At 40.9% G+C, this 27,799-nt stretch overlaps 2 protein-coding genes across 2 annotated transcripts; both read left to right on the top strand.

Moving 5' to 3' along the window:
• The first annotated feature begins 1,485 nt into the window (after window positions 1–1,485).
• Window positions 1,486–3,806, top strand: LOC137278755 (uncharacterized protein F54H12.2-like). The gene is made up of 2 exons (XM_067811268.1): window positions 1,486–1,684; window positions 3,307–3,806. Exons 1-2 carry the CDS (start codon window positions 1,486–1,488, stop codon window positions 3,804–3,806), a joined length of 699 nt encoding a protein of 232 aa, XP_067667369.1.
• Window positions 3,807–12,997: 9,191 nt separating this feature from the next.
• On the top strand, window positions 12,998–27,171 carry LOC137277661 (serine/threonine-protein phosphatase 6 regulatory ankyrin repeat subunit B-like). Its single transcript, XM_067809512.1, has 4 exons — window positions 12,998–13,080; window positions 15,496–15,981; window positions 19,330–19,413; window positions 19,809–27,171. Exons 2-4 carry the CDS (start codon window positions 15,642–15,644, stop codon window positions 23,726–23,728), a joined length of 4,344 nt encoding a protein of 1,447 aa, XP_067665613.1. The 5' UTR covers window positions 12,998–13,080; window positions 15,496–15,641; the 3' UTR covers window positions 23,729–27,171.
• The last annotated feature ends 628 nt before the right edge of the window (window positions 27,172–27,799 follow it).

The raw sequence follows: 27,799 nt of genomic DNA, 5'->3' as shown, positions 1-27,799 counted from the left end.
CCCCATCTGTATATCCGTTAAAGTTAGAATTATATCGAACTGGGCCAAAATGTTATGTAGTAATGACAAATTAAATACCATTTTTTATGATGTCATGTTAAATCTATATTCTTCAAATGCTGATTTAAATTTTCAATTGTTATCAAGTGTCAAGCGTATCATCTACGATACAGGATTGTATTATATTTGGCTCAGCTTATCTGTACTTAGCATTGTTTGTGTGTACAATGGCGTCATTTTTCGACATGGCGGCACTTACGGACACTGCCCAGCACTGACTGACACTGGTTCACATTGCTCAGTCTATGGTGACGTCATGGGGTGACGTGTATATAAAGCAGGCTCCGCGTGGGTCCTGTCAGTTCTCATCATGCTGTCAATGATCAAGGACTTAAAGCAGGAGAAGCAGAAGAACTGGAAGAGGAGCCCGTGCCCTACCAATTAAGGCTTGAAGAATGCTTAAGTTCCGGACAGGTACCCATCAGTATAAGCTCCAGTTCAACACAGCTTGGGTACAGCGTTTCCAACCTGAAGACTTACCCGTCATTCTCCGAGAACAGTTCGACGCAGTTTTGTTAGAGCTGAGAGACCGCGCCAAAGGGCGTGATGTTAATCGGGTTGGATTGAGTTTAGAATCCTGTTACGTCGCATGGACGAGCTGCAGGGAGAGCACAATTTGGCTCAATGGCTCAAGTAGAAAAAGTCCAAGAAAGCAACTGTGAGTTGAACATTGATGACAGCATGGACATTTTCTTACTCCATGTTGACGATCCTGGACGCATGGGCGAGGGATACGGACGAACCAGCCACACTGTTGGCTTAAACACTTTCCTAGAAAAGAAACAATGCATCGTTCAAATCAAGAATGAAAACGATCCACTGTGCTTTGCTCATGCCCTCGTGGTGGCCAGCCACCATGTCCACAAACGGATCCTGTGACAAAGGAATGGACCAAAGAATGGAAGTACCTATGCGACCATCGTAGCCCATTTCAACTGAAAGCAGCCAAGGCCTTATTTCGCTAACTGAAAATCCCCGAAGGCCCATGTACACAACATGTCAGGTGGGAGCAGTTTGGCGCCTTATTACAAAGTCAAAATCTACTCCCAAGATGTAATGAATTGTCTCCTGTACAAGAGCGAGGTGCCTCAACCGACCAAGATACTACACTTGTATTACCACCACCAACATTATGATGTCATCACGTCCATGACAGCTTCCACAGGCCCTCACTATTACTGCGAAATCTGTGACCAAGGATACAGCGACCCGCAAAATCATCGTTGCACCCCAGAATTTTGGTGTTCCTGGTGCCAGTGTCCTGGATTTTGTGGCGACGTGGACAATGAAGGACTCTCCTGTCGTCAATGCGGAGGATGGTTTTGCAACCAATACTGCTTTCAACACCACCACACAGCCTCAACCAACCATCCCAGCACTTGTCTTCACCGCTATGCCAAATTGAACGTGAGACAAATCCAGGGGATGGTCAACCACAAGTGCGGCACGAATTGTGACTGCAAGATCTGTAAAGAGCCCTTGGAACCCAACCACCAGTGCTACATGACTGTCATCGAATCAGCCAAACAAGGTGAAGAAGAAGATGGTGAAAACAACGATGAACACAAAGAACGGCAACAGCGCCAATTTATTGTTTATGACTTCGAATGTACACAAGATGAAGGTACGCATGTTCCCAGCTTGTGTGTCGTACATCTCGGATGAGGAAAATGCATTTCCGGGGCCTCGAGTGAACTTTGTGAAAAGTGTCCATGGCGCAAAGAAGCAGAAGGACCTAGTATTGCTCCCTTACGGATGTATGTTCCCGTATCCCATCGGATGATGGAGGACAGCATTGTGATGAAAACACCCCAGCATGTACTCTACATGGGATTGTGCCAGGGACCCATGGATGCCATTCAAATCTATTTAATGGATGACCAATGAGAAGACCATCATGACACTCCATTTCCGCCCCCGTCGTCTGGACACGTACTGACATGGTAGGCCATCAGTGTATCTGACGCCACTACGACACTGGCTTGGGTGGCCAGCAACAACAAAGACGAGGTTTCGCCATGTTCCGAGGGCGTATTCATCAACGAGGGAGAGGTCTTGGAAACATCTTGGGGAGCTTGGGCAGTTCAGCGCTCTCCATCCTTAAGACGGTGGGAAAATCTGCTCTCAAAACCGGTGTGAAGATGCTGCCAGGTTTAGTGCAAGACATTCATTCTGGACACCGCAGTGTGTGGGACATCATGGAAAACAGGCCTTACTGGCCACCTTGCAGTCACAGTCATTGCCGACACACAAAAGAAAACGGAATCAGTCTTCTGGTCCCATAAAGAAGAAGAAGGAAAAACGCCAAGCGTTGTTTTGAGTCGTCATGGGACTTTGTCATTGGACTTTGTCATTTGACTTTGCATAAAAGGATCATTCCCATGGAAAAGGGGCTCAGTTCAACAACAGACACGAACCTGCGCAGACCTGTTGTGCAGACCTGTTGTGCAGACCTGTTAAGATGATGCTTCACTGATGAAGTCTCAGTTGGATCGCTTTTCTGTTTCCCTGTGGTAACATCAGTACAAGAGAGTCAGTGGATTCGATACAGTCCTCTTGCACCCCCTTTGGTGGCGGGTCCCCTCCAGTTTAACATTGCTGACCCTGTGAACGCTTACATCGATTTGAGTCAGTGTTACCTCCGCATCTGTCTCAAAATCAAGAACACCAATGACGCCACTCATGATGGGGATTTGGGAATCGTCATGTCCATGGTGAACAACATGATGCATTCCCTCTTTCAAGAAGTCTGTGTGGAAGTGGGACACAAGCAGCTAGAAATCACTCTCTCAATGGGAACCCATCCCTACCGAGCCTATTTGGAAACGTTGCTGAGTTATGGGAAGGTAGCTAAAGGGACGCATCTCCACTCCCCAGGATGGTACACTGATAAAACTGGAAAAATGGATGACTTCAATGCTGTCGCTCAGACTGCCAATGCAGGACTCGCCGCACTATGACGGGCCATTCTACCCACCAGAGAAGTGGAACTGACAAGCCGTCTCCACTGTGACCTGTTTCTCGAAGACCGGTACCTGGTGGATGGCGTCCGGAGCCCAAGTCATTTCTACTTGATGAGTGCTGGAGATGTTCAATGCCGATTTGAACTGACCAAAGCCGAGTTTTATGTGCGACAAGTCAACATTGATCTTGCCATACGGGAACAGCATGTGATACACATGTCACCAGGAGTCACGGCCAAATATCCTTTGACTTGAATCCAAGTCACAACTCATGACATTCCAGGAGGAGGGCGCGATTGCCACAAAGAACAACTGGTGGGAAGGGAACTGCCGAAATGCGTGGTGTTGGTACTGGTGGACAACGATGCTTTTGCCGGCAGCAAGTACCCCTTCCATTTCAAGCACAACAACGTGACCAGTCTCAAACTGAAACGCAATGGACAGGAAGTGCATGGCACTGGAATCAAAAGTGACCTTCAGAACAACAGTGGCTTGCTCAAACAGTTGTACATGAACCTGTTTCGCAACACGGGACACCTGTGGCAAGAACATCCCTGCAACCTCACCCTAGACAAGTTCAGGAACGGATTCACACTGTGGGCGGTGGATTTGACGGCGGATCTGGGAGCAGATGAAGGTCATAACTACCCACGACAGACGGGCAAGTTAGGACATGAACTCCAGTTTGCAGAACCCTTTCCTCGTCCTGTCACCCTCCCCTGCTACGAGGACTACAAAAGCGTTTTGGAAATTGATCGGTTCCACAATGCTCTGATGGTCTAAGGATGGTCTAACGACGTGCTTGACGACCAAACACTTCAACACCCATGTCCAGCAGGACCCATTGCTACGACCCCTTTACCAAGGGACCTTTGCCTGAGATTACTTTGCCATCAACGTGCTAAGTAAACAGTACGGACCTTATCCTAAAGTCTACATTGTCAACACAGACCCCAGCCATCTACCGGGACAACTCTGGGTGTGGGTGCATCGTCCAGCACCGGATGTCTTTGACTTCTTTGACAGTTATGGCGTCGACCCCTACCAACTGCATCCTGACTTTCGGAATGTCATGACCTACAGTGGATGGCTCGCAAAGCAGTGAAATGTTCAGTCAGTTCAACCCTGGTTCACTGCGTCATGCGGAATGTACTGTTTGTTTGTCCTGGCTCATCGTGTCCGTGGATCGACTTTCGATGAAGTGATGGAACAGTTTGATCCCTATGCTACCCTCGTCAATGAAGAACGTATAAGACGTTGGTTTCAACCTACACGCCTGACAGACAACAACAGCAACGTCCAGGATCCACAGGTCTGTCAAAGGACACAACGTTATGGTTCTGATGTTATGATGTTCTCTTCTTGTTCGAGTTCATACCGTTTGTAAACCAAAGATCAGGCAAGCCCCTAATCCTGTCTCTTTTGCCAAAATTGTTCTTGTTAGAGTGGGAAATAAAACGTTGAAAACAACAAATGTCAGCCTCTTGTTATGATTATAATTTGCATATAATGAAACATTCTTTGGTGAGATTTTGGTGGTCCCGTTTTTGTTGTGGTAATTACAACGACCAAAGGGGTGGCATCATGCATTGGCACGGGAGAATGTCTACCTTGGTTTTGATAGGGCACTTGCTCCCATGCATCAGCCGCCGCACATAGGTATCTTTGAGGCCCGTGCCGCACTACACACAATAAAACATGCCATTATAAGCATTTGACCCGTAGGCGTACACCGGTAAACACCCGTGGCATTGTGTGCACTGCAATGCTGGCTGTGGTGGCGAGGATGGTTTCAATGAAATGAGCTCCAGATCCCAGTTTTCCATGTCCTCCTCCCCATCGTATATAGGAGAGCTGAGCCAATCACAGAACATCACCTCACGACCATGACGTCAGGGATGCCACGTCACGACCTCACGCGCGACGATGCCGTCATGACCTCACGCGCGAAGACGACGTCATCGATGACTCCTAACATTTTTTGCAGTGAAACATTAGAATCATCAACATGAACACGAGAAAAGTCATCAGACCCGCACCCTAACGAAAAAATTGTGGTCGGAAACAATGTCTCAGATGCAGTCCACCGTCCAATTCAAGAGGGGAGAAACAACTGAACCCACGGCAGTAGACGTAGAAGCGGCGGAAGCAGCCACACTCGCCCCATCTCCACCACCAGTGGGGGCAGACACGCATGCATCACTGCTAACAGAAACAGACATGCCAGCCACGTCACCACCGTCAACTACAACAACAGGAGCAGACATGCCAGGATCGCCGCCATCAAGAGAGACAGAGACATCAGATTCCATCCGAATGTTAGCAGGAAAATGGCGCTTGATCATGTGTCCAAATGTTTGAAAGCTTATCCATCAAACAAGTTTGACGTCGTCCCGAGAGCTACGTGGCACGTGTGCATCTATTGTGGCAACGGTATCAGGAAGGAAACACAACCTTCTTCATGATGATACCTGCCCCGGAAAAGTTATTTTCCGAGGGCTCGATCTCCTCTGTCGATGTTGACCATGTGTTACCATCACAACGGCCCTCTTCAGGGCCACCCAAATACCCCAAAAGAAAACTTGATGTACAAACCAAGCTTTAACACTTGAACAATTTAACCAGCTTTTTAGCAGCTTCCTGCCGTCCTCTCCTCTTCCGCGAGATCCCAGCTGATGCGACGCCATCACTGAAGTCATGCGCGCTCACCGGAACTCACGTTCCCCATGGACCCGGTAGTGACGTCATCAAGAGCCGCACGCATACACCGGAAACAGAAACATGAGTTATCTACCCCTGACCGAAAGTCACTGGTCACGTGGCCGGAAGAGCCACCACCTGGAAAAAGGCGCCAGGATGGAGGGGTACACTACTGTCGTCTGTCTGTGATGAACTTCACTTTCTAATATACTGCCCAGTACTCAATGCCCTCAGACATCGGTTTCTTCCCCTGTATCTCAGTAAGCACCCTACTATTGAAAAATCTGTGTATCTAATGAAAAATGACTATTCACCACTGAAGTCTAAAACTGTCAAATTCATAAATACGAGGGGATGTCAATAAGTTTTGAGTCTTGAGCATTTTTCATACCCAGGTGTCACAGCCTATGGTACGACATTGAACCTTGGGGTGTAACTGATGTGATATATAAGTTTTGATATCCTACTCTCAGAAGTTATTGAACAGCTCACACTGACAGAAAGAGATCCCACTCACGGCAGTGAAAATGAAAAAAATTGAGTATAGAGCAGTAATTAAGTTTTCAGTTCTTGAAGGAAACTCGGCATTGAAGAAAGGCTTTCAGCAGTTTATGGGAAGTCGTCCCCTTCATCTGCTACCATCAAACGATGGGTCAATGAATTTAAGCATGGTAGAGAGAGTCTTGAAGATGACCCCCGTCCAAGTCGCCCAAGAACAAGCACTAGTCAGGAAAACATTGACAGAGTGCATAGACGTGTGCTGGAAAATTGTCGAATCACACTGCACGAGTTAGAGGAGACCACAGGCATTTCACACGGATCGATCCATGCTAGTAACCTGTGATGAAACCTGGATCCGCCACTATGATCCTGAGAGCAAACAAGAATCCATGGAATGGAAACATGTCACTTCTCCCAGGACCAAAAAGTTCAAAGCCTTCAGATCAGTTCAGAAGGTAATGGCGACAGTCTTCTGGGATAGCAAAGGTGTCATCCACATAGATTACTTACCAAAAGGAAGAACAATGAATGGGGAATATTACGCTAACTTGTTGAGGCAAGTGCGACAGTCAATCAAGGAGAAGCGCCGGGGCAAGATCAGACGTGGTATTCTTCTACATCAAGACAATGCTGAAGTACACACCTCTCGCGTTGCAGCCGCTGCTGTCCAGGAATGCGGATGCGAAATCTTGCCGCATCCCCCCTACTCTCCAGACTTGGCACCAAGTGATTACCATCTGTTCCCAAATCTCAAGAAACACTTGCATGGTCGTAGATTTCAGGATGATAATGAGCTTATTGCTGCTACTGAGGCTTGGTTTGAGGGCCAAAATGGCGCCTTCTACAGAGATGGCATCAGCGCCTGGCAGAAAAGATGGAACAAGTGTCTTGACTCACAAGGGGACTATGTTGAAAAATAAATGTGGTTCATACCAATATTTTGTGTTTTTCTATAAAAGGCTCAAAGCTTATTGACATCCCCTCGTATATATCAAATTGCTGTATGTTTTCTGTGCCACGATAAGTGATATGTGCGAATAAAATTTCTGTTCTGTTCTGTTCTTTGGTGCTTCTATTATGTGTATGTGTGTTCAGGAAAACAGGTTTATCTGAAAGGCTTGAAGTTTACAACACCCGGAAAAGCATCGCCGAGTAGCCTTTGCGTGGCAAAGCTCAGACAGTGATGACACATTTCTCCTGATCCTGAGCTGGACAATCCAGTGACATTGCCATGGACGGGTTCTCATACTTTCGCATATTGAGAGTAATCAAATACTGGCTGAAACTGTTGCAAATGGACTCTTTTAGATACCCAAAAGAGGGCTATCTTCTTCTCAAATCTTTAGATGATAATGGAAGACACAACTGGGTTTCGGAGGTCAGATCTCTGCTCTTATCATCGGGTTTTGCATGGACTTGTTTGTCACAAGATGGTGATGAAAAGCTATTCATCAGCACTTTCAAACAAAGGTTACAGGATATCTTTATCTGCCTCAAGTTTTCTGTCGTTATACACGGAATGTAAAACTGATTTTAGCACATATATTTCTTGTCTTCAACACAAGTCTTTGGTACGTGCATTCTGTAATTATACATTTAGAATAGCATTGAACAATCTGAAGGTAAGTGCATACAGAAAGGATAAACGACATTGCGACGACATCTGCTGTGAATACTGTATGGATCTCTGCATCGAAGATGAAGTCCACATACTATTTACCTGTCCAAAATATTCTGCATTTCGAACGAAATATTTACCATGGTTATCCTCTTTTTTGCCAAACAAATGTAACTTAATCAAACTTATTTGTTCAAAAATCCACAAACAATCATTATTTTTAAAGCCTGTATTTGAAGCACGCCGTTCTTAATTATTAGTTTTGTTTCTTCATATCAAATCCACGTGGCAAAATAATATGTTGTGGTGTAATTGTACCCTAGGTCATATGGCGTGAATATTGAATACACCAGTCTGAGTCTGAGCCATATTCAGATTATGCAACCATAACATATCATACGCCAATTCCGTAAGTAAGTTTAGCTAACATCTTCTGATATTTATTAAGTTACTAATATGTTTAAATCATGCCATGAATAACTGCAGTCGACTATTTATATATGTACTAGTAATCATTGATGTCTATGCTATGGAAAATGTACGGAAAACATCTTATTTTTTGAACCACTACAAAAACACAAAAACAGTTCTTTCAAGTATTTCATGTAAATGGGTATAATATTTCTGATAATTATTATATTCATTATATATGTATATGTTCTTAATGCATATATAGATATAATGAAACAAACGTCTCATTTTAGCATTTCTAATTTAGTCACTGCATGTCCATCTGTTAAAAAAGTTATAAAGAAACGGTGGAGTAATCAATAACACTGAAGGACCCTGACGGGTAATTAATAAGGGCAACAGTATGTTGATTAAATCACAACACCTAGCTGATTGCAATTAGACAAGGGCCAATTAAGCAAGCTGGATACAGGTGTAAATAGCAGTTTGTTTCAAATACTGTGTTTTGAGATTCTGTAAATAAGGTAGATATAATACTGTTCTATTGTTATATGAACTAATGAATATACGTGTGTGGGGTCTAAGCTGTTTTTGAAAGCTCGGGCTAAGTCGGACTGAACTGAGACTTAACACTTGGTCGAGGCTATGTTGAGAATGGAGAGAGAAAAGGACTTCACTTTTATGGACCGGTTATCTTTACATGTTGCATTTAGTAACATTAAAGGTGATATTTAGGTACATGTAGTTCTAATCTATGGATTTAAATACAAGTCAAGATACATGGAGTAAGTTAAAGCTGCTTTTCAGAGCCCGGGCCAAGCCGAACCGAAAGCTTGTGATACTGTGCCTTTATTGAGAATGTATAGAAAACAGGGTTGACTTTCAGAACGTGTTTGTTTCAAAAACAACGCTTTGAAACACTGTATAACCGTATTTAGGTAGATATGATACTAAACTATGGATTTAAATAGAATTTCAGATACATCTGTGAGGTGTGAGGTGCTTTTGAGAGCTCGGGCTAAGTCGAACTGAACTGAGACTTAACACTTGGTCGAGGCTATGTTGATAATGGAGTGTGAAAAGGACTTGGAAATTCACTTTAAGGGACCGATTACCTTTACATGTTGCATTTAGTAACATTAAAAGGCGATATTTAGGTACATGTAGTTCTAATCTATGGATTTAAATATGTCAAGATACATACTCTAAAAAGTGTTATTTAGGTAGATATAATTGCATTTTGTCTGTCTGTCTTTTGTACTTGTAAATTTAAGCATTTGCATCATCGTGGGCTATCGGATTTGGGCTGACTTTATGCTTTTCGGAATACAGTGGAAATACGTACGATTTTTGTGCGTGCGAATGCACACTTGGTTTGATCCTTTATAACATATTACAGGGGCGGTGGGGTAGCCTAGTGGTTAAAGCGTTCGCTCGTCACTCCGAAGACCCGGGTTCGATTCCCCACATGGGTAAAATGTGTGAAGCCCATTTTCTGGTGTCCCCGCCCTGATATTACCGGAATATTGCTAAAAGCGGCGTAAAACTAAACTCACTCACTCACTATAACATATTACAAAATGTTGTGATTTAATATATATCTTTCAACACATATTTATAATCATAAACATCCTGTGCTGATTCATCAGGAGACAATAAGGTTAATAAGGAAATCCCAACTGTTTTAATTTAGGAAAGAAAAGCTGTCAAAACACTGCCACTTATATTACTGCCCAGGACCCCAGGAAGTCACACTCCTCACACGCTAAGAGAAGTAAGTAACCTTCTCACATAGACATATCAAGGACAACACATAACAACGACACAATGTCTTTTCTCTGGAACTCTCTGTATGTTATCAATGTTGTTTGTTTTATCATTAACTATACATTTTCAACCAAACCATACATGGAATTCAATCTACCCAAATGCGCAGATTCCGTTTTAATATTCTTCATTCCAGTTTTAGTATTACCCGGTGGCCCGGTCCGGCCCGACTTCTCTTGGCCCGACTTTTAGGCCATGCCACAGACCCGTCTGACGACTGCCTTGCCATACGCTGACGGGAGGCTGTGACTATATACACGACGTCATGTATATAATGCTCTTATATGCACGACAAGACAATGTCGTGTATATAAGTCTGTTATATGCAAGACGTTCCTTTTACCGTTTATGTAACGCTGCCATTCACACGAAAACTAATTTAAGTTTATGTTAACCTGAGGATATATTCGTGAGAAATTATAACTGGTAAAATAATGACATGTTAATTTACAATAGAGAACTTTTTTTTGCGCAACACTCAGTGTGGATTCAAAATTTGTATCCTTAAAAAATTAAGTTATGCTTCAAATGTTATTTGTAGATATATTTGTAATATATTTTCGTACTTTCTAATGCAGTCATTGCAATTTATACATAATACAAGGGAACAGGTCAAAATGACCACTCGATACATATCGGATATCAGTTGTCTGGTTTATACAGAAATTAATTTTACGGACCTATTTCATGCTGCGAATTTATGAATTTACAAATAAAATAGAACACAAATTAAACTTTGTTTTCAATATAATATTTCAATATACATGCGCACACATTTATGTCTTTATTGTTATGGAAATATGTCTTTATAGCAAACAAGATTTTACTTAAATATCTACTCCGATGGATATGTTATACTGTACCAGATGTCAACCGGAATGGATGCACTTGTTCTTGTTTTGTATAGCAACAGATTCCTTCCGTAGCGGTTAGCATTGTACTGTAACTGTTTTGTACTTTAGATGATACTATAACAGGGATTGTACCGTATCAGAAAACTGTCGTTTTGGATACATTCATACTTTAGTGAACATCCATATACTGTACCAGATACCCCCTATAACGGACACATTTAAACTGTACCAGATACCTGATTTGATCTTTAGTAGCACATGCTTGTCGTAAGAGGCGACATACGGGATCGGATGGTCCGATTCACTGATTTGGTTGACTCGTGTCATCGTATCCCAGTTGGGTAGATTAGTGGTCATGATGTTGATCACTTGACTGTCTTGTCTAGACAATGTCTTTGCAGACAGCCGCCATATAGCTTGAATATTGCTGAGTGCAGCGTAAACCTAAACCCACTCACTCAGTACCTCAAATCTGCTGCAGGGGATACCCTTATAGTATGAACATCAAATACCTACTGCTGAATGCCTTGCACTGTTTCAACTACCAACTGCAGCAGATAATCTCATACTGTAAAACATATTTAATTCAGTGGAATATATATTGTGCTACATTAATATCTATACTAATTAGGGGCGATGGGGTAGCTTAGTGGTTGAAGCGTTCGCTCGTCACGCAAAAGACCCGGTTCGATTTCCCACATGGGCACAATGTGTGGAGCCCCTTTTCTGATGTCCGCGATATTGCTGGAATATTGCCAAAAGCTGCGTAGGCCTGAACTCACTCACTATATTAATTTGTAATGTACATTGGCATCTGCATGTATTTGTTAGAAACAAGGAAAATTAAAAGATTAAGAATTTATTCGTGGATATGTCCAAATATATTTGCAAATATCTCCTTTAAGCAGAAAAAAAATGCACTCATGCCGTACACATAGTATGACATGGCCACTCATATATAATATCCTCTATATCATCAAAAAATGTGTTCCAGAGAAGATATCTTGTGTGAGATCAAACGACATCTCCTATGAGATATCGTTTTGGGAGTAGATTTTGTACAATGCCCGGACATTGATATGACGTCATGAACTTGATGACTTCACAATGCTATGATGTCTCTTCACTGCATGTCTAATGGTAATTCTGTGTTGAGAGATGAACATTTTTCATTGAAAACTAATGAATAATTATTTCTTATGATAAATAGAATCTCACCCTCGTGTCGAGTGATATCAGTTTTATCAACACTTGTTGATGAAAGTAAAACTATCCCCTGCAAGCATCGGATATTTGTAACTTTATCAACTCGTGTTGATATAATTGGTATCAGTAGACCCTTGTGTGAGATTCTCTATTCATAACAGTTTTATATTGATCTACTGTAAATGTATTCATACAAAAGAAAATTATTCCCATCTTCGAAGTAACACACAGCACACTTAAAGAAAACACAACACAAGAGTATGTATGTTTATGTCATCTTAGTAACGCAACAAAAAATCATTGCCAAGAATGATTGAGATCATTATGCGCTTAAGAAAATAGAAGTAACGATGCCATAAATTAAAGGTAACAGGCCTTTGCAGACTGTGTGAATGGACATATGTCCTTCGAACCAATTTATCATTGCTATACCAAAGACACACAGAGCGAGAATATTGAAAAAAAAAACCCTATAAATACTGAAGGTAAGTTAAGTTGGTATTCTCGAACCTGATTTTGCAAACTATTCTTACAGAATATAAGCACAATATGAGCATTCCGCTGTCAATGACAGCGATTCATAACTTGTGGGAAAGTGCAGGGAAATAAAAGGTACGGATGACACCTACTGTAAAGCTACTCTTCCGGCGGAACAAGGGCCTGTAACCAGTTTAAAGGAATTTACCAATCACAGCGCGTCTTGCAAAGAGGGGATGGAAATTATCCAGTCGTGTATATTGTACCACAATATACACGACGTCGTGTAGACAGACGATTCGCTTCGGGCGAAGGGACACATATTTCGTTAAGTCTTGTAGGTAGGTTAAGTAATCACGAGGTATTATTTACTATGTAATCGGAAGCTGTATGTCGAAGATTACTGACGGACGACCAAGCCGAGAAGTGGCAGACAGAAAAGTTGTAAACTTTGAAATGTTAGGTATGTCTGTTCAAGACCACAGGGGCTTGTATTGCTGAAAATAATACGTCCTGGGTCCAGCAAGCCTACACTGATATCCGGATATCAGTGTAGGATTGTTGGACCCAGGACGGATATCAGTGTAGGCTTGTTGGACCAAGGACGTATGATTTTCAGGAATACTGTACAAGCCCGTGTGCCCAGGTCACCTCCGAGCGAACAGCCTGGTTTGCGAGAAAGGATGGATACGGGGCATCAGAGGTTGATGAATAAATATCTTCGTTGGCACTTATGCATATGCTTCTTGCACACCTGGCTGCCCACATTTCTGCACCTCTCGTAACATTAACCATGAACCTTGTCTAACCATGCCCACAGGCCCGCTGTCATTGGGAGATTTTGTTTTTAAAATAGAACAGTTGACCCCCCACTTGAAACACTTTACAGTACAATATATCTAGACAAGGCCGGACACTTTGGTGTACACCACCAGCCTGCTCATATCAGTTCTTTATTGTTATTTCTACAAATCACATGAAAGCAGATTTTGACCCTCAACTAAACGATTTTGACACAAATGGCGGGGGATGGCAAGCGCTGACCAATGAGAAGGCTTGCTTTGACCACACCCCCTAATGCTGCCGTATCATCCAAAATCTTGGAGCAGAGCTACTGTGTCTATATTTTGTTGATAGTTTGATTAACTAGTTTTTTATGTTTAGGGTGAGTGAACGAGCGAGTTTAGTTTTACACTAAATATTCCAGCTCTATGGTGACATTCAGTCAATAAACGAGTCTGGACCAGAGATCAACAGCAGAAGCATCGATTCGGGAACCGATGACTTGTTTTAACCAAGTCAGTGAGCCTGACCACCTGATCCCGTTGGTTGCCTCATACGACAAGCAGAGTTGCCTTTTATTGCAAGCATGGGTTGCTGAAGGCCTATTCTACCCTGGACCTTCACCGGTCTTTATGTTTAGGACAAAATATTGACATGATATTTCAGTTATGATCAGCATTTCATTGAGTATTATATATGTTTATTAGTTTTCAAGTAAGATTGCAATTCACTGGTCCACTTTTCCACCAAGTGGATTATAAACAACGCTTAATACACAACTTCGATGGCTACAATTCAAATTTTTCCAGATAATATTTTCTGTGATGGGGGCAGCAATGTTGCCTAGTGGTTAAGTGTTTGCTTGTCATGCCGAAGACCCATGTTTGATTCCCCCCATTTCTGGGCCACCTGCTGTGATATTGCTGGTCACTCACTCATTCATTCGCTCTTTCTGTGATAATGAATCAGAAACCATTATTCATAGTTATATTAGTGCTAACAGTAACATTTACAACAGTGTGGAAGCAATTAACACATTGGCTAGACATTGTGGTTGAAATTGAATGTAGAACATTTTTTTTCATATGTCCTAAAGGGTATATGAAGGATGAACATTGTTTTCTACAAGTCTTGAAGTTGGATTTAATTCTGTCAAACATTGTACGATTTCTTCATCAATCTTTTGTTGGAAAAAATGAAAAATCATCCTACAACTAAACGAGACCTGAAGACCTGGCTGAGTAGGCATGTCAGGGTCTTTGAAGTTCTGATTCTACAGGAATGTATTAAAAGCTGCAGAAGTGTATTTGTAAATAAATGAGTGAAGCCTTTCCATACTCAAAAATATCTACTAAGAGCAGAGCCCATGATACAAAATACATTGAGAGTTAACATTTTCCCACAAACTCAAATGCACAAATTATAGGTAACATTTCATGGAAAGTGTGCGTGCGTGCATGTGTGTGTGTATGTGTGTATATGATTTTTATGCTGAAGCATGTACAGTGTGACTGACCGACCGTAAAAATTATGTACAAAGTATGTGACCTCCCCGTCGTCTGCATGTCATATACTAAGTCACTGACCATATCTCCCCTTCCCATATTTCTAAGTATAACTTTTTTAATATTTATCTGTACAAATTTGCTGACCCCCTAGTACACGTGTACAAAATTGTTGACCCTCAAGTACATGTGCACAAATTGGCTGACCACTCCCCAAGCTGACCCCTCTACCTCCCCAGAACAAAACAGATGACTCTATGTTAAAATCATCATCACACCCCACCCCAGAGCCATAAGTCATGAACGGTCCTATATATACCAATAACTTTGAAATAAAGTTGAAATAATATTGAAATAGTTCAACAGGAAAATGAACATTCATTCTTAGATTATTTCACCAGATCAATAGAGCCTTTCTGGTGCTGGAATCCATATGGTAAGGAAGGGATATTTTCACAATATTTGAAAAGGTATATCATCATCCTTCCAATGTATTACACAATGTCAGATACAAGTTTCATCATTGACCTTCAACTTTGATATGAAGCAGATATTTTATTGCATGGTTAGATTCTCCATTATTTTCACAGGTAATCCTTGGTGACAAAAGGAGCCAGCCAAGATAAGGACTGTGAACATCTCTCCAGTGGGCAGTCTGAAGGGTACATAGCCACTTCCAGTGGACTGACCATTCTGGTGTCATCTGGCCTCTTCTGGTGGACAGTCTGAAGACAACATGGCTACTTCCAGTGGACAGCTTGATGGTCCCGTGGCCCCTTCCAGTGGGCAGCCTGAAGACAATGTGGACTCTTCCAGTGAGCAGCCTGAAGGTCACGTGGCCCTTTCTGTTGGGCAGCCTGAAGGTCATGTGGTCTCTTCTAGTGGGCAGCCTGAGGGTCACTTGGCTCTTTCCAGTGGGCTGCCTGAACGTTACGTGGCCCCTTCCAGTGGATTGTCTGAAGGTCACGTGGCCCCTTCCAGTGGACTGCCTGAAGGTCATGTGGTCCCTTGCAGTGGACCACCTGAGTATGAGGAGGTCCTTGAGCTAGAGAGCCAAGCTATCACACTAAGCACAGGTAGGTATCAATATTTGTTTAATCAGCATTTTCGAAGTTGGTGTCCAAAAGGAAGGATAAAAGTACAGGATGACTATTTCTTGTTTATTGAATAGAGCAGTGTTTCAATGAGAATTCATACACCATTATCAAGACAAACAGCAAATCAGTCATCTCAGATCACCAACAAAAATCATCTATCGAATTCACTAAGTAACTAAGAGACTGGCTTTTACAAAAGACTCTAAAGTTAGGAGGTTGTAGCCCATGTGGCATTGTTTAGGATGCTCTTCCGACCTTTACGACCTGTAGGAAATTTAAGACCCATGAAGGTCCTGGTCTAGAATAGGCCTTCAGCAATCCATGCTTGCCATAAAAGGTGACTATGCTTGTCGTAAGAGGCGACTAATGGGATCGAGTGGTCAGGCTAGCTGACTTGGTTGACATATGTCATCGGTTCACAAATGTGCAGATCGATGCTCATGTTGTTGATCACGGGATTGTCTGGTCCAGATGTGAGTATTTGCAGACGCCGCCATATTGCTGGAATATTGCTGAGTGCGGTGTAAAACTAAACTCACTCATTAGGAAATTTAGGAGCTCATTTATTTCCATGTGGTATGCGCTTTTGCTCTGGGGACAGAAGAGTTGCGTCCCATGAGGATCAGGGTAAAAAAAAATACAAGAAATCACAGACATGGACAAAACACATGGGCAGCTTGTCGCTGAACCTCGAAAGGTATCACTCTCAAAAATGGCATGTTTGCACAGGAAAAACAAACGTACCAACACACTTCATTGTATTTCCTGCAAATAAACTCTTGAAATAATTCTTTTTGTTCTTTTACGAACACGACTGTTTCACAAGGACGCCATATCCATGTTGTAAGACGCAGTCCTAAGTCCATGTCTTACATGGTATAAGAGGTTCTTTGTTGCATAACAGTGCATAACACTTGCTTATCTTGTTATTCCCAAAGTACTTATTGAGAACAGAAATACAGTACATAAATACAGTTTGAATAACAAAGCAAATTTTATGTTTTTAATTGAATGTACAGGTTATCTTAAGGAAAAAGAAATCAATGAATTATTTTGTATTACCCTCATTAAATTCAACTGATAATTACAAGAAAAAATGTGTATATCATTTCCATTAATATTATCAGTTTACTTATAAGGCGTGAGTCAATTTCTTTTGTAACTTTTATTCAAACAATCAAAAACTTTCAAAGAATAAAAATGTATACCCTATATCCATATGATGTGATATTGAGCAAAAAATATAAAGCACATGTCCATTTTCACACCCAATACTGTTTGTTTCATTTCTTATAGACAAATTGGTATTGGTCTCAAAGACCATTTGTAATTTGATTTTCAAATGTTTGGGGAATTCAGTGATGCGTAAATGAAATATACATGATGTAATAGTATAACGGCAATAGGCGTCTCAATGCCTGCCTTTGTGAAATGTGATTTTGTAAAGACTATCCAGTATGGCGGAAAGTGCACTTCGGCATTCGCGTAAGTATATTTTCAAAAACATTCCAACCAATTCTAGGCTTATCAGCAACATTTAAGATTTATCATTAGTGACGAACAGCTGATATCAGTGATGATTAATATGTTATTTTTTAACTCCAATACTCCTAATAATTATCCAGTTTTTGGGATATATTTAGAATTTTATTGGAAGGCTTATGTCAAATGGAAACATTTCAATTTTCACTAATTAATATTTGTTGCTATAACAGCTTGTATATGTGTGAAATACAGGCTTTAATACCAAACTCTTCTTCACTGAAACTAACATACTATTCAAGTGTTTGGTGTTATTAGCCACGTTTTTGGAAAGGAGTATTTATTTGATTTTGAAAATCTCAAAAAGCTGCAACATTGTCTGAAATTCAATGTATAAAATAGGGCTGGGACAGGTAACTTGAATTCCCAGGTAATGGGTTGGAACCAGGTACCTGTTTCTATACCCTGACTCGCTTTGATCACGTGACTAATAAATGAAGAATTGATTGTATCTTTTTATTTTATGTCATAACTTTATATACATTGAGGGTATGTCTTATGTTTGACATACATTTGTAGACAAAACGTTCACTGAAACTAACTAGATATCAACTGTCAACAACTCAGCATGCCTTGTGTAAGAAAGGTGCAAGTATGTAAGTAGTCCATTTTAGGACTATACAATGTTAAAACTGGCTACTGCTCGCCAACACCTGAAATAAGATCACCATACTAGGGACCATGGGGACTTACAGTGCTTTAGCAACATGCATGGACCCTAATTGTATTTACATCATCCCTTAAGTTTAAATCAATTTGAGGAAACGTTTAACTGAAGTTCAAGATGACAATAACACCATGTTCGAAAATCTCTCCCACCCATATGCAGGACATGCTTGACCGTGACTCTCTCATCACATGAGATGCAAAAAGGATCTTCACCTTTTAACAAGTATTTTCCGGTACAGGTATAACGCATATGGCCTATGCGACATTGTCAAATGATGACCTCAAATCTGGACTGACAACCCAAGTTGGTGTAACCAATATATTGGACTGGTTTACTGAAGGGGAATAACTCGCAGTTAGTGTTATAACGGGTACCGGGTTTTGTAATAGGGGTCAGTTACCCGGGTGGGAAATTTGGACCCATCACAGTCTAAGTGTGAAATCATGTATATATCCATATGTCCACCACAGGTCAAATTTAACAGGATTTTCTTTACTGAAAAAAGCATCTTGTCAATCAAAAGATGGCTATTCTAATCCATTGTCATCATTCTGTTTCAAATGTTATAAATGCTGGACCTGTTTGGCTTTCAGTACAAACTTCATACAGAATGTGTTAAGGAGAAAACACAGCTGACCCATTTAAATTTGGGAGATCATGATACAAGTAATTCTGATATGGTTTCTATCATAGTTTGTACATGCTTTTACATTTAGCACACATCATTGTTAAGATTGTATATGCCTCCCTTGAGGAAGGGCATTGAAATGACATGGTTCTGGGTAGTCATGTCTTTAACTAAAGTCAATCAAGCAGGTGTTTTTTGAGCAGCTGAATTTGTGGTATAGCTTTCTCATACAAGTACCTTGTAGCTAGATCCTCTGAGGTCACAGTGTATAGGAGAATGCCTTCACTTCTGAAACTTCTGAAAAATCTTACCCTGACTCATGATGAACAAGCTTTGATCATCAGCTTTTGTTATCAAGTTTTATGATCAAAAGAATATCAGAAATATTGAGCTGGATCATCAGAATGATGATCACCAAACTCTGCAATAATATCAAATATTTTATTCACCATGGTTACTGATGATTCCACCTGGTTGATGTTGACAGGTGATCAGCGTTCAGGGAACACCCAAGCCGCCAATATTCTCAACATCGTCACTGGAGGGTCAGGACAAGGAACACTTGGCAGAGGTGAGTGTTGATGGCAGAAAGTGACCAATAACCAGAAAGAAAAATTCACGAACTGCAGAATTTGTGAAATTGATCATGTGAAATTTTGCCATTTTTTTTCTCACAAGCTAGGACTTTCAAACAGTTTAACCAATGAATATAAACATGTACATATAAACATTAATGAATAGTGTTGTGTATGGTTACTTAGGAACAAGTCTGAATGAGGACAGTTGTCACACAGGTTGTGTTTGTTATTTCCCACCTTGAAGTGGAAGGGGATATAGATTTGACATAGGTATCTCCAGTCATTAAAGCTGAAGATGCTACCCACAATGAAAGAGGTAAATATTTTTTCATTTTATGTTAATGTCCAGTATTTCTTGGTCTGGTAAATGTTTGTTATTCCTTCACAGATACGCTTGATTTACGCACAGATGAAGCAAGGAAGATTTTTGCTCCAACTGAAGCCTACAGAAAAGTGAAACAGAAATTGAAGGAATTTGGTCATGTGACTATTTGTGGTGCTTCAGGAGAAGGCAAGACAACAATGGCTCTTGTGTTGGGTTCACAGTATAGACAAAAGGGATACGAGGTCGTGTTTGTGGACAACCTTAAGAAGTTTGACTTTGACCGCTGCATTAGTACCTACTCAAGAGTATTTCTCATTGTAGATGATTTGTTTGGTACAGTTGGAGTATCAGCTAATACTTCACATGTTAAAAACTTTCTGAATAATCTTCTCCCCCATTTAGAACAAAAGCAGAGAGCAGAAGAAAAAAGGTCAGAATTGAGTGAACATAGTGATACTGTTGAAGAATCCAGAAAGGAAATGCAAAATTTACAAGACTCTCAAACAAAGAATATTCATGTTGTCATCACATCAAAATCATACAATTTCCATGATGGACTTACAAAACTGCAGTATGAGGGTTTCAGACTGTTCCAGGGTCAGACAGTAGTGGATTTAACAAAACAAACAAAATATAGGCTTTCTGACAAAGAGAAAAAGTCAATATATGAACGACATAAGCATGCTTTTCGTGACAGCCCTGTGCGACATATTCCAGATTATAATGAGCTGGAAATCTGTTCCAACATCTTTGGATTTCCTCTCATTTGTAAACTTTGTTTTGAATTTTCGTCTTTCTTTAAAAATGCAAAGTCATTTTTCCAGGAGCCACTCTTTTATCTTAGGTTAGAACTAAAGCAGTTACTTGAATATAGAAATGATAGATCTGCCAGTTTGGTTCTGATGCTGCTGTGTGAAGACAAATTAAACCTGACCAGGTTAGACAGTGGAGATGAAGACAGGGAAATGGACAGGATGGTGAAAACTGTTCAAGACCTGATGCCTAGTGCTACGTATTCAGGCATCTTCAAAGCAGCTAAAAGTTTTCGAGGTACATTCTTCACTAGAGGAGACACAGTTGGCTTTGCCCATTCTTCCATCTATGATGCTTGTGCATGCACCTTGTTCAATATCAGTCCTGTCTTTGTTTTGAAGCATTGCAGTGATGACTTTCTGTTTGAAAGAGTACAAGGTGAAAAGGTTGAAGAAACTAAAGTTGATGATCATCTCCATCTTATATATGTCTCAGATAATTATGATGACCTACTAACCACAAGGTTTGCACATTCTATTAAACAAGGACAGTTTTCTCTGTCAGTGACACATCCCGTTCTCAAACGAGACACCACAGCTTTCAAACTGCTCAACAAACTTCAGTCTGATAGGGCAAAGCACAACCATGAGGATAATCAAACTGATTCTAAAGAACATTGGTGTCACAGGAGGGAGAAAGGAAAATGTTTTCTGTACTGGGCAGTTCTTGGACATAATGCACGTCTAGTTACAGATATAGAACACACAACGGGAGAAGAGTTCTCTCAAGAGGAGATCTGTCAAGCTATGAAAGGGTGTGCACAAAACAACAATGTGATAGTATTGAAATGGCTCTTCACTCGTTGTGAAAAACATGATCATCAAGTGACACTGAACAGACTTTTGCTGCAGGCTGCTGAAAATGGCAGCTCTGATATTCTAGTGTATCTGCTCCAGGAAGGTGCTGATGTTGATACAAGAGACAAGGACTTGCAAAACATCTTCCATCTGGTCTGTAAGACAGGAATGGAAAAATCCCTGAAAATCCTGTTACGTAGGAAACCTGGAGATAGTGTTATAAACTCTGTTGATGCGAATGGTAGAACTCCAGTCATGGTTGCAGCACAAGCAGCATCAGAGGGATGTTTTGAGTTACTACGGAAAATATCAAACTTGAATATGACAGATAGATATTGCAATGGAATTATTCATCTTGCCTGTCAGGGTGGAAACACTGTTATAGTGCAACACCTTCTGTCGCCGTCTAATATCAACAGTAGAGGTGAGAATGGATGGACAGCAGTAATGAAGGCAGCTGTCCATGGACATCTAAGTGTGTTTGACCTCCTTGTGTCCAAGAAAGCTGACCTGACACTGGTGTCTACATCTGGTAATAGTTTACTTCATCTTGCCTGTCAGGGTGGGAACACTGCTGTTGTACAACAGCTCCTGTCTCCCTCTAACATCAACAGTAGAGGGAGACATGGTTGGACTCCACTGATGACGGCAGTTGTCAGTGGACATCAAAGTGTGTTTGACTTCCTCATGTCCAACCAGGCTGACCTGACTCTGGTGTCTACATCTGGTAATAGTTTACTTCATCTTGCCTGTTGTGGTGGGAACACTGCTATAGTACAACAGCTGCTGTCTCCTTCCAACATCAACAACAGAGGCAGACATGGTTGGACGCCAGCAATGGTGGCAGCTGTCAATGGACATCAAAGTGTGTTTGACCTCCTTGTGTCCAAGGAAGCTGACCTGACACTGGTGTCTACATCTGGTAATAGTTTACTTCATCTTGCCTGTCAAGGTGGGAACACTGCTATAGTACAACAGCTTCTGTCTCCCTCTAACATCAACAGTAGAGGGAGACATGGGTGGACACCAGCAATGATGGCAGCTGTCAGTGGGCAAGAAAGTGTGTTTGACCTCCTTGTGTCCAAACAAGCTGACCTGACACTGGTGGATATAACTGGCGATAGTTTACTTCATCTTGCCTGTTGTGGTGGCAACACTGCCATAGTACAACAGCTCCTGTCTCCTTCTAACATCAACCGGAGAGGGAGACATGGATGGACACCAGCAATGATGGCAGCTGTCTGTGGGCATCAAAGTGTGTTTGACCTCCTTGTGTCCAAACAAGCTGACCTGACACTGGTGGATATAGCTGGGGATATTTCTCTTCATCTTGCCTGTCGTGGTGGGAACACTGCTATAGTACAACAGCTCCTGTCTCCCTCTAACATCAACAGTAGAGGGATACATGAATGGACACCAGCAATGATGGCAGCTGTCCGTGGACACCAAAGTGTGTTTGACCTCCTTGTGTCCAAGGAAGCTGACCTGACACTGCGGGATACATCTGGTAATAGTTTACTTCATCTTGCCTGTCAAGGTGGGAACACTGCTATAGTACAACAGCTCCTGTCTCCTTCTAACATCAACAGTAGAGGGAGACATGGATGGACACCAGCCATGGTGGCAGCTGTCCATGGACACCAAAGTGTGTTTGACCTCCTTGTGTCCAAGAAAGCTGATCTGACTCTGGTGTCTACATCTGGCGATAGTTTACTTCATCTTGCCTGTCAGGGTGGGAACACTGCTATCGTACAACAGCTCCTGTCTCCTTCTAACATCAACAGTAGAGGGAGACGTGAATGGACGCCCGCAATGGTGGCAGCTGTCAATGGACATCAAAGTGTGTTTGACCTCCTTGTGTCAAACCAGGCTGACCTGACACTGGTGTCTACATCTGGTAATAGTTTACTTCATCTTGCCTGTCAGGGTGGGAACACTGCTATTGTACAACACCTCTTGTGTCCTTCCAACATCAACAGTAGAGGGAGAAATGGATGGACAGGAGTTATGATGGCAGCTGTCAATGGACATCAAAGTGTGTTTGACCTCCTTGTGTCAAACCAGGCTGACCTGACACTGGTGTCTACATCTGGTAATAGTTTACTTCATCTTGCCTGTCAGGGTGGGAACACTGCTATCGTACAACAGCTCCTGTCTCCCTCTAACATCAACAGTAGAGGGAGATATGGATACACACCTGTATTGATGGCTGCCTGCTATGGACATAAAAATGTGGTTGACCTCCTAATACAGCACAAAGCTGACCTGATGCTTCTGACAGACAATGATGAGGATATCGGACGTGTAGCTGAGATGAGAGGGCATGCTTTATTGACACGTTATCTGGAAACTGTTCACCAGCCGTATGACTGATACTGTAGATGCTTCTTTTTGTACCTGGGTACTTGGGGAAAAGGAAAGAAGCACGCATGATAGAATACATGCTATCAGTGTTCACAAAACAGTTTGTAAGCCAAATTTTAGTCAGATAGTATTATGTTAGAAAGTCAACCAATGTAAACATCTAGGTCAGACAGGAGCTGTGATCTCCTTAGTGCTATGACTGTCGTAAGTCTATGTTAAAATATGGGAGTTGTGATCACCTTAGTGCTATGCAAGATGTGTCTTTTGGTAAGTTTGGATTCCTAGTATTTTGGATACTAGTATTGTTTGCGTTTCCATGGCATAAAATGATTGACTTTGCCTGAAATTGGCATTGTTGCACCTTTTAGATTTCAGAGTAAAACATTCTTTTGTGTTTGGATGGAAATAACTATGACTTTGACTGAAATTGGTGCTTGTGCTTTTTTCCTGAACAGAACTAAAAACCTTTCAAGACTCTCCTTCCACTTTACACAATATAGTTGCTGACTTGGTTGGCACATATCATTGTAGATCAGTGCTCATGCAGCTTATCATTGGTCCAGATTCTATCATTAACAGACCGCTGCCATAATGGAGGAATACTGCTGAAACTTGCTCACTCACTGCTATGTACACGCCCAAACATTTGACATAGTCATAACTAGTTGACATATTCAGGAAGAGTGATTTGCCATTTATATTGATAACTTTGTCTTCTTTTTGTTTGTCTGTTTGTCCATTACCGTCTCTGGACACATCTTTGTCTTTCTGCAATCAGTCAGTTTTAAATATCTCCAAAGATTTTGTAAAGTTGTATTGTTGTGGTGCTTGACAAATATATTTGAGAATTTTGAAAGTTAAATACCCTTACCAGCTCATTTATAGCCCGGAATTCAGACTTTCAGTCATGACCTCTGGATATGTAGCTTTGAAACTCTATAAATCTGCAAGTCTATATTTTATGTCATAGACCTCATTATGTTTCATGATTTGTGTACACCACCTCCTGGATTCACCAGTCATCACAGTATGGAACAACCAGCTCATGTCTGTTACTTCAAGTTGATACCTCTGTCAGGATATGCCAAGTCAAGCAGGGGGTCCTGTTTTCTTGTGTGTGATGACACTACCCCCAATTGTGAATGTAAACAGACTGTCATCAGTTACTGCTCCAACTTTGAGTCCAAGCCAGTCACTCATTGCTTTCCAGCAGTAATCTCCTCTTCATGGGCAGACCAATTTTATTTCATGTTTCAATATATCTGCTGGTCATATTTTTTCAATTAATAAGAAAAAAAAAACCCCGTAAAAATTAATTTTACCGACTCAAAATATTAATCCTAATGTTTCTATTTGCGAAAAATGTAAACTTACAAGAACTAAATTTGTTTGCCTATTATACACTTTATGAATTGTCAAAAGTAAAATGCTTTTAGTATTTACAAGAAATATTGACCCATGAAGGTTTCGAGGTAGAAAAGGCCTTCAGCAAAACATGCTTGCCATAAAAGGTAACTATGCTTGTCGTAAGAGGCGACTAACAGGGTCAGGTGGTCAGGCTAGCTGACTTGGTTGACACGTCATTGGTTCCCAATCGTGCAGATTGATGCTCATTTTGTTGATCACTGGATTGTCTGGTCCAGACTAGATAATTTACAGACCGCCTCCATATAGCTAGAATATGTGCGGCGTAAAATTGAACTGACTCACTCACTAACTCTGTATTAATTAACCCATGCAAAAAAATTTACAAAACTTAGTTTCCACATTGTTCAACTTAAGTTTTGTAACACTTAAGAATATGTGTGTTGATAAATACTTAAGTTTTGTCATTTTGTCTCTAAGCTATCATGAACAACCAAGAAAACAAATCAACCATATCTTAAAGATAATATACCATCAACAAAACTGTATTTCAGTACATTTTCTCTCCCAGTGTATATTTAAGGGGCTGCAGGGTAGCCAAGTGGTTAAAGTGTTCACTCGTCACACCAACGACCCGGATTCGATTCCCCATGTGTACTATGGTACAATGTGTGAATCCCATATCTGGTGTCCCCTTGCTGTGATATTTCTTGAATATATCTAAAAATGCTGTAAAACTAAACTCTGTCACTCAGTGAAGGACCACTGGACGATGGAGCAGCAGAGTGGTTGGAGTGTTCACTTGCTGCATCTAAGGCTTAGGTTCAATTCCCTACATCGGTGCCACATGTGAAGGGTGGTGGGTCAGCCTAGATGAGGTGTTTGCACATCATGCTGAAGACTTTGAGTTCGATTCCACTCTTGGGTATAATGTTCAACCCATTTCTAGTTTGAACCCATGCTGTGATATTGCTGTTACAAAACATTTGTAACGTAACTCTCTAGTTTATTATAGTCTATCAAATATTTATTGAACTTGAGCACCTGAGCTCTCAAAAAGATCATGGCTGCGGAAAAAAACCTATGTCTTTTAAACATTTACCTGAGAGGGCATTTAGCATTCTTTAATTACTTGTACAAGATAAAGAGTTGGCTTTGTTTGGTTATTTTGAACCTTTCTTAAAATGCAATTTACTGTCAAAGCTAAAACATTGACAAACTTTCTTCTTGCTTCGGGGGAGGGGATTTGCAATACAGTTTTGTAAAAGTATTTATGTGTTAAAGTTAGCTTCATGTTTGCTTGTCCCATTGTGAAGTGGACACTGTTGCAGGTTTTTGAAATTTACACCCAATTTTTAGGCTACCTGATACAGTCATGCGCTGTTTATCCGGACACTTTTGTTTAGCTCGAAGTTGTTTGGATAAACGAATTTCCGCATATCTGACCCTCAAAAACAACTCAAAATTAACTCAGTGACCGCTTGCTAATTACAGGTAGTTAATTCTCTCGTACTGCTCACTTCTTTTCTGTCAGGGCACACAAGGTCACTCAGCAAAACATGGGTAAACGTACTGACAGGTGCTCAGACGTCCGGATATACAGGATTATTAATATATAATTTAGCATTTTTGACCATCCGGTTGTTGCGGAAACCAGATTTCCGGATAAGTGAGTAAATTAAGAATATTGTGAATTCATTTTAATTAAATTTCATACAGATGTTTTCAGGATATCTGAGGTCTGGATAAATGGGGCACAACTGTATCTACTCATTAACTAAAAACCTTTGCCAAGTCTGTTCACTTTGCAGCTGCTACCCTTTGGAGCTCTGTGTCTGTTGATCTAAAATTATACTGAAACACAATGATAATGCAAACCAATCCTGATTGAGATTGTTTTGTGTTTTCATTTTGTTTCAGCATAGTACCAACTCTGACACTCTTCACAGTTTCATAGATGCTTGTATTTTCTTGTACATATGAGCCATTTCTCGTCAGCGCTTTTAGCATTGCCCTTGTGGGGTAAACATCAGGGCTATACAAATACTCATTATTATAATTATGTTTTGCAGAATAAAGGTAGTATGCAGCAGAGAATGGTGTTATTATCATTGTTACTACCCCTTAACCTGAACTAATTTGTGTGTGTATCTGCATGCTCAACATAACTCTTTCCTCATATTGCCATTTTAGCCGAGGACATGAAAAAGTCAAAATATAAATAACCCTGGCCCAATATGACAATTTTAGCAAATGAGGAAGTAGAGATGACAGAGAACTTCCATAAAATGCCAGTGATTGCTGGACACCCATAAATACAATCCTATCACAGATAATGTTTTCACAAAAGCTATCACTATGAATATAACACAAAAAAGTGTATTACTATGTACAAATATCACATAAAGTAACAAATGACAACAAAATGGTTACAAAAATATTTCTGAAAGACACTATTTTCTGTGCCAGTTAATCATTGAGGAATGTAATTCATATGAACAGATCCATAAATAAAATGTGTAAAAGAGGAAAACAAAATAGTTCCTGCTTGTGTTTTAACCAAAATATCAAAATTAAAACTTGGGTAAGCTGGAAGTATTAACTACAACAAAACGCTAAACTGTAATCCTTAAAAGCCATAATAATAGTAAATGGGCAAAAGGAACTGTTGAAATTTTGTGTAGACAAAAGAATGTTGTCATAAGAACAGCAGTG

The sequence above is a fragment of the Haliotis asinina genome, chromosome 3, assembly GCF_037392515.1.
Source record: "Haliotis asinina isolate JCU_RB_2024 chromosome 3, JCU_Hal_asi_v2, whole genome shotgun sequence".
Taxonomy (NCBI): Eukaryota; Metazoa; Mollusca; class Gastropoda; order Lepetellida; family Haliotidae; genus Haliotis; species Haliotis asinina.
Note: the sequence above shows the minus strand (reverse complement) of the source record. Positions and strands in the feature narration are given on the sequence as shown.

Coding starts and splice junctions, on each gene's coding strand:
- LOC137278755 (XM_067811268.1), top strand. CDS start 1,486: ATGGTCAACCACAAGTGCGGCACGAATTGTGACTGCAAGATCTGTAAA. Junction 1,685..3,306: donor CGAATGTACACAAGATGAAG/GTACGCATGTTC, acceptor ATGACATTCCAG/GAGGAGGGCGCGATTGCCAC.
- LOC137277661 (XM_067809512.1), top strand. CDS start 15,642: ATGGCTACTTCCAGTGGACAGCTTGATGGTCCCGTGGCCCCTTCCAGT. Junction 15,982..19,329: donor AGCTATCACACTAAGCACAG/GTAGGTATCAAT, acceptor TGATGTTGACAG/GTGATCAGCGTTCAGGGAAC. Junction 19,414..19,808: donor ACAAGGAACACTTGGCAGAG/GTGAGTGTTGAT, acceptor ATTCCTTCACAG/ATACGCTTGATTTACGCACA.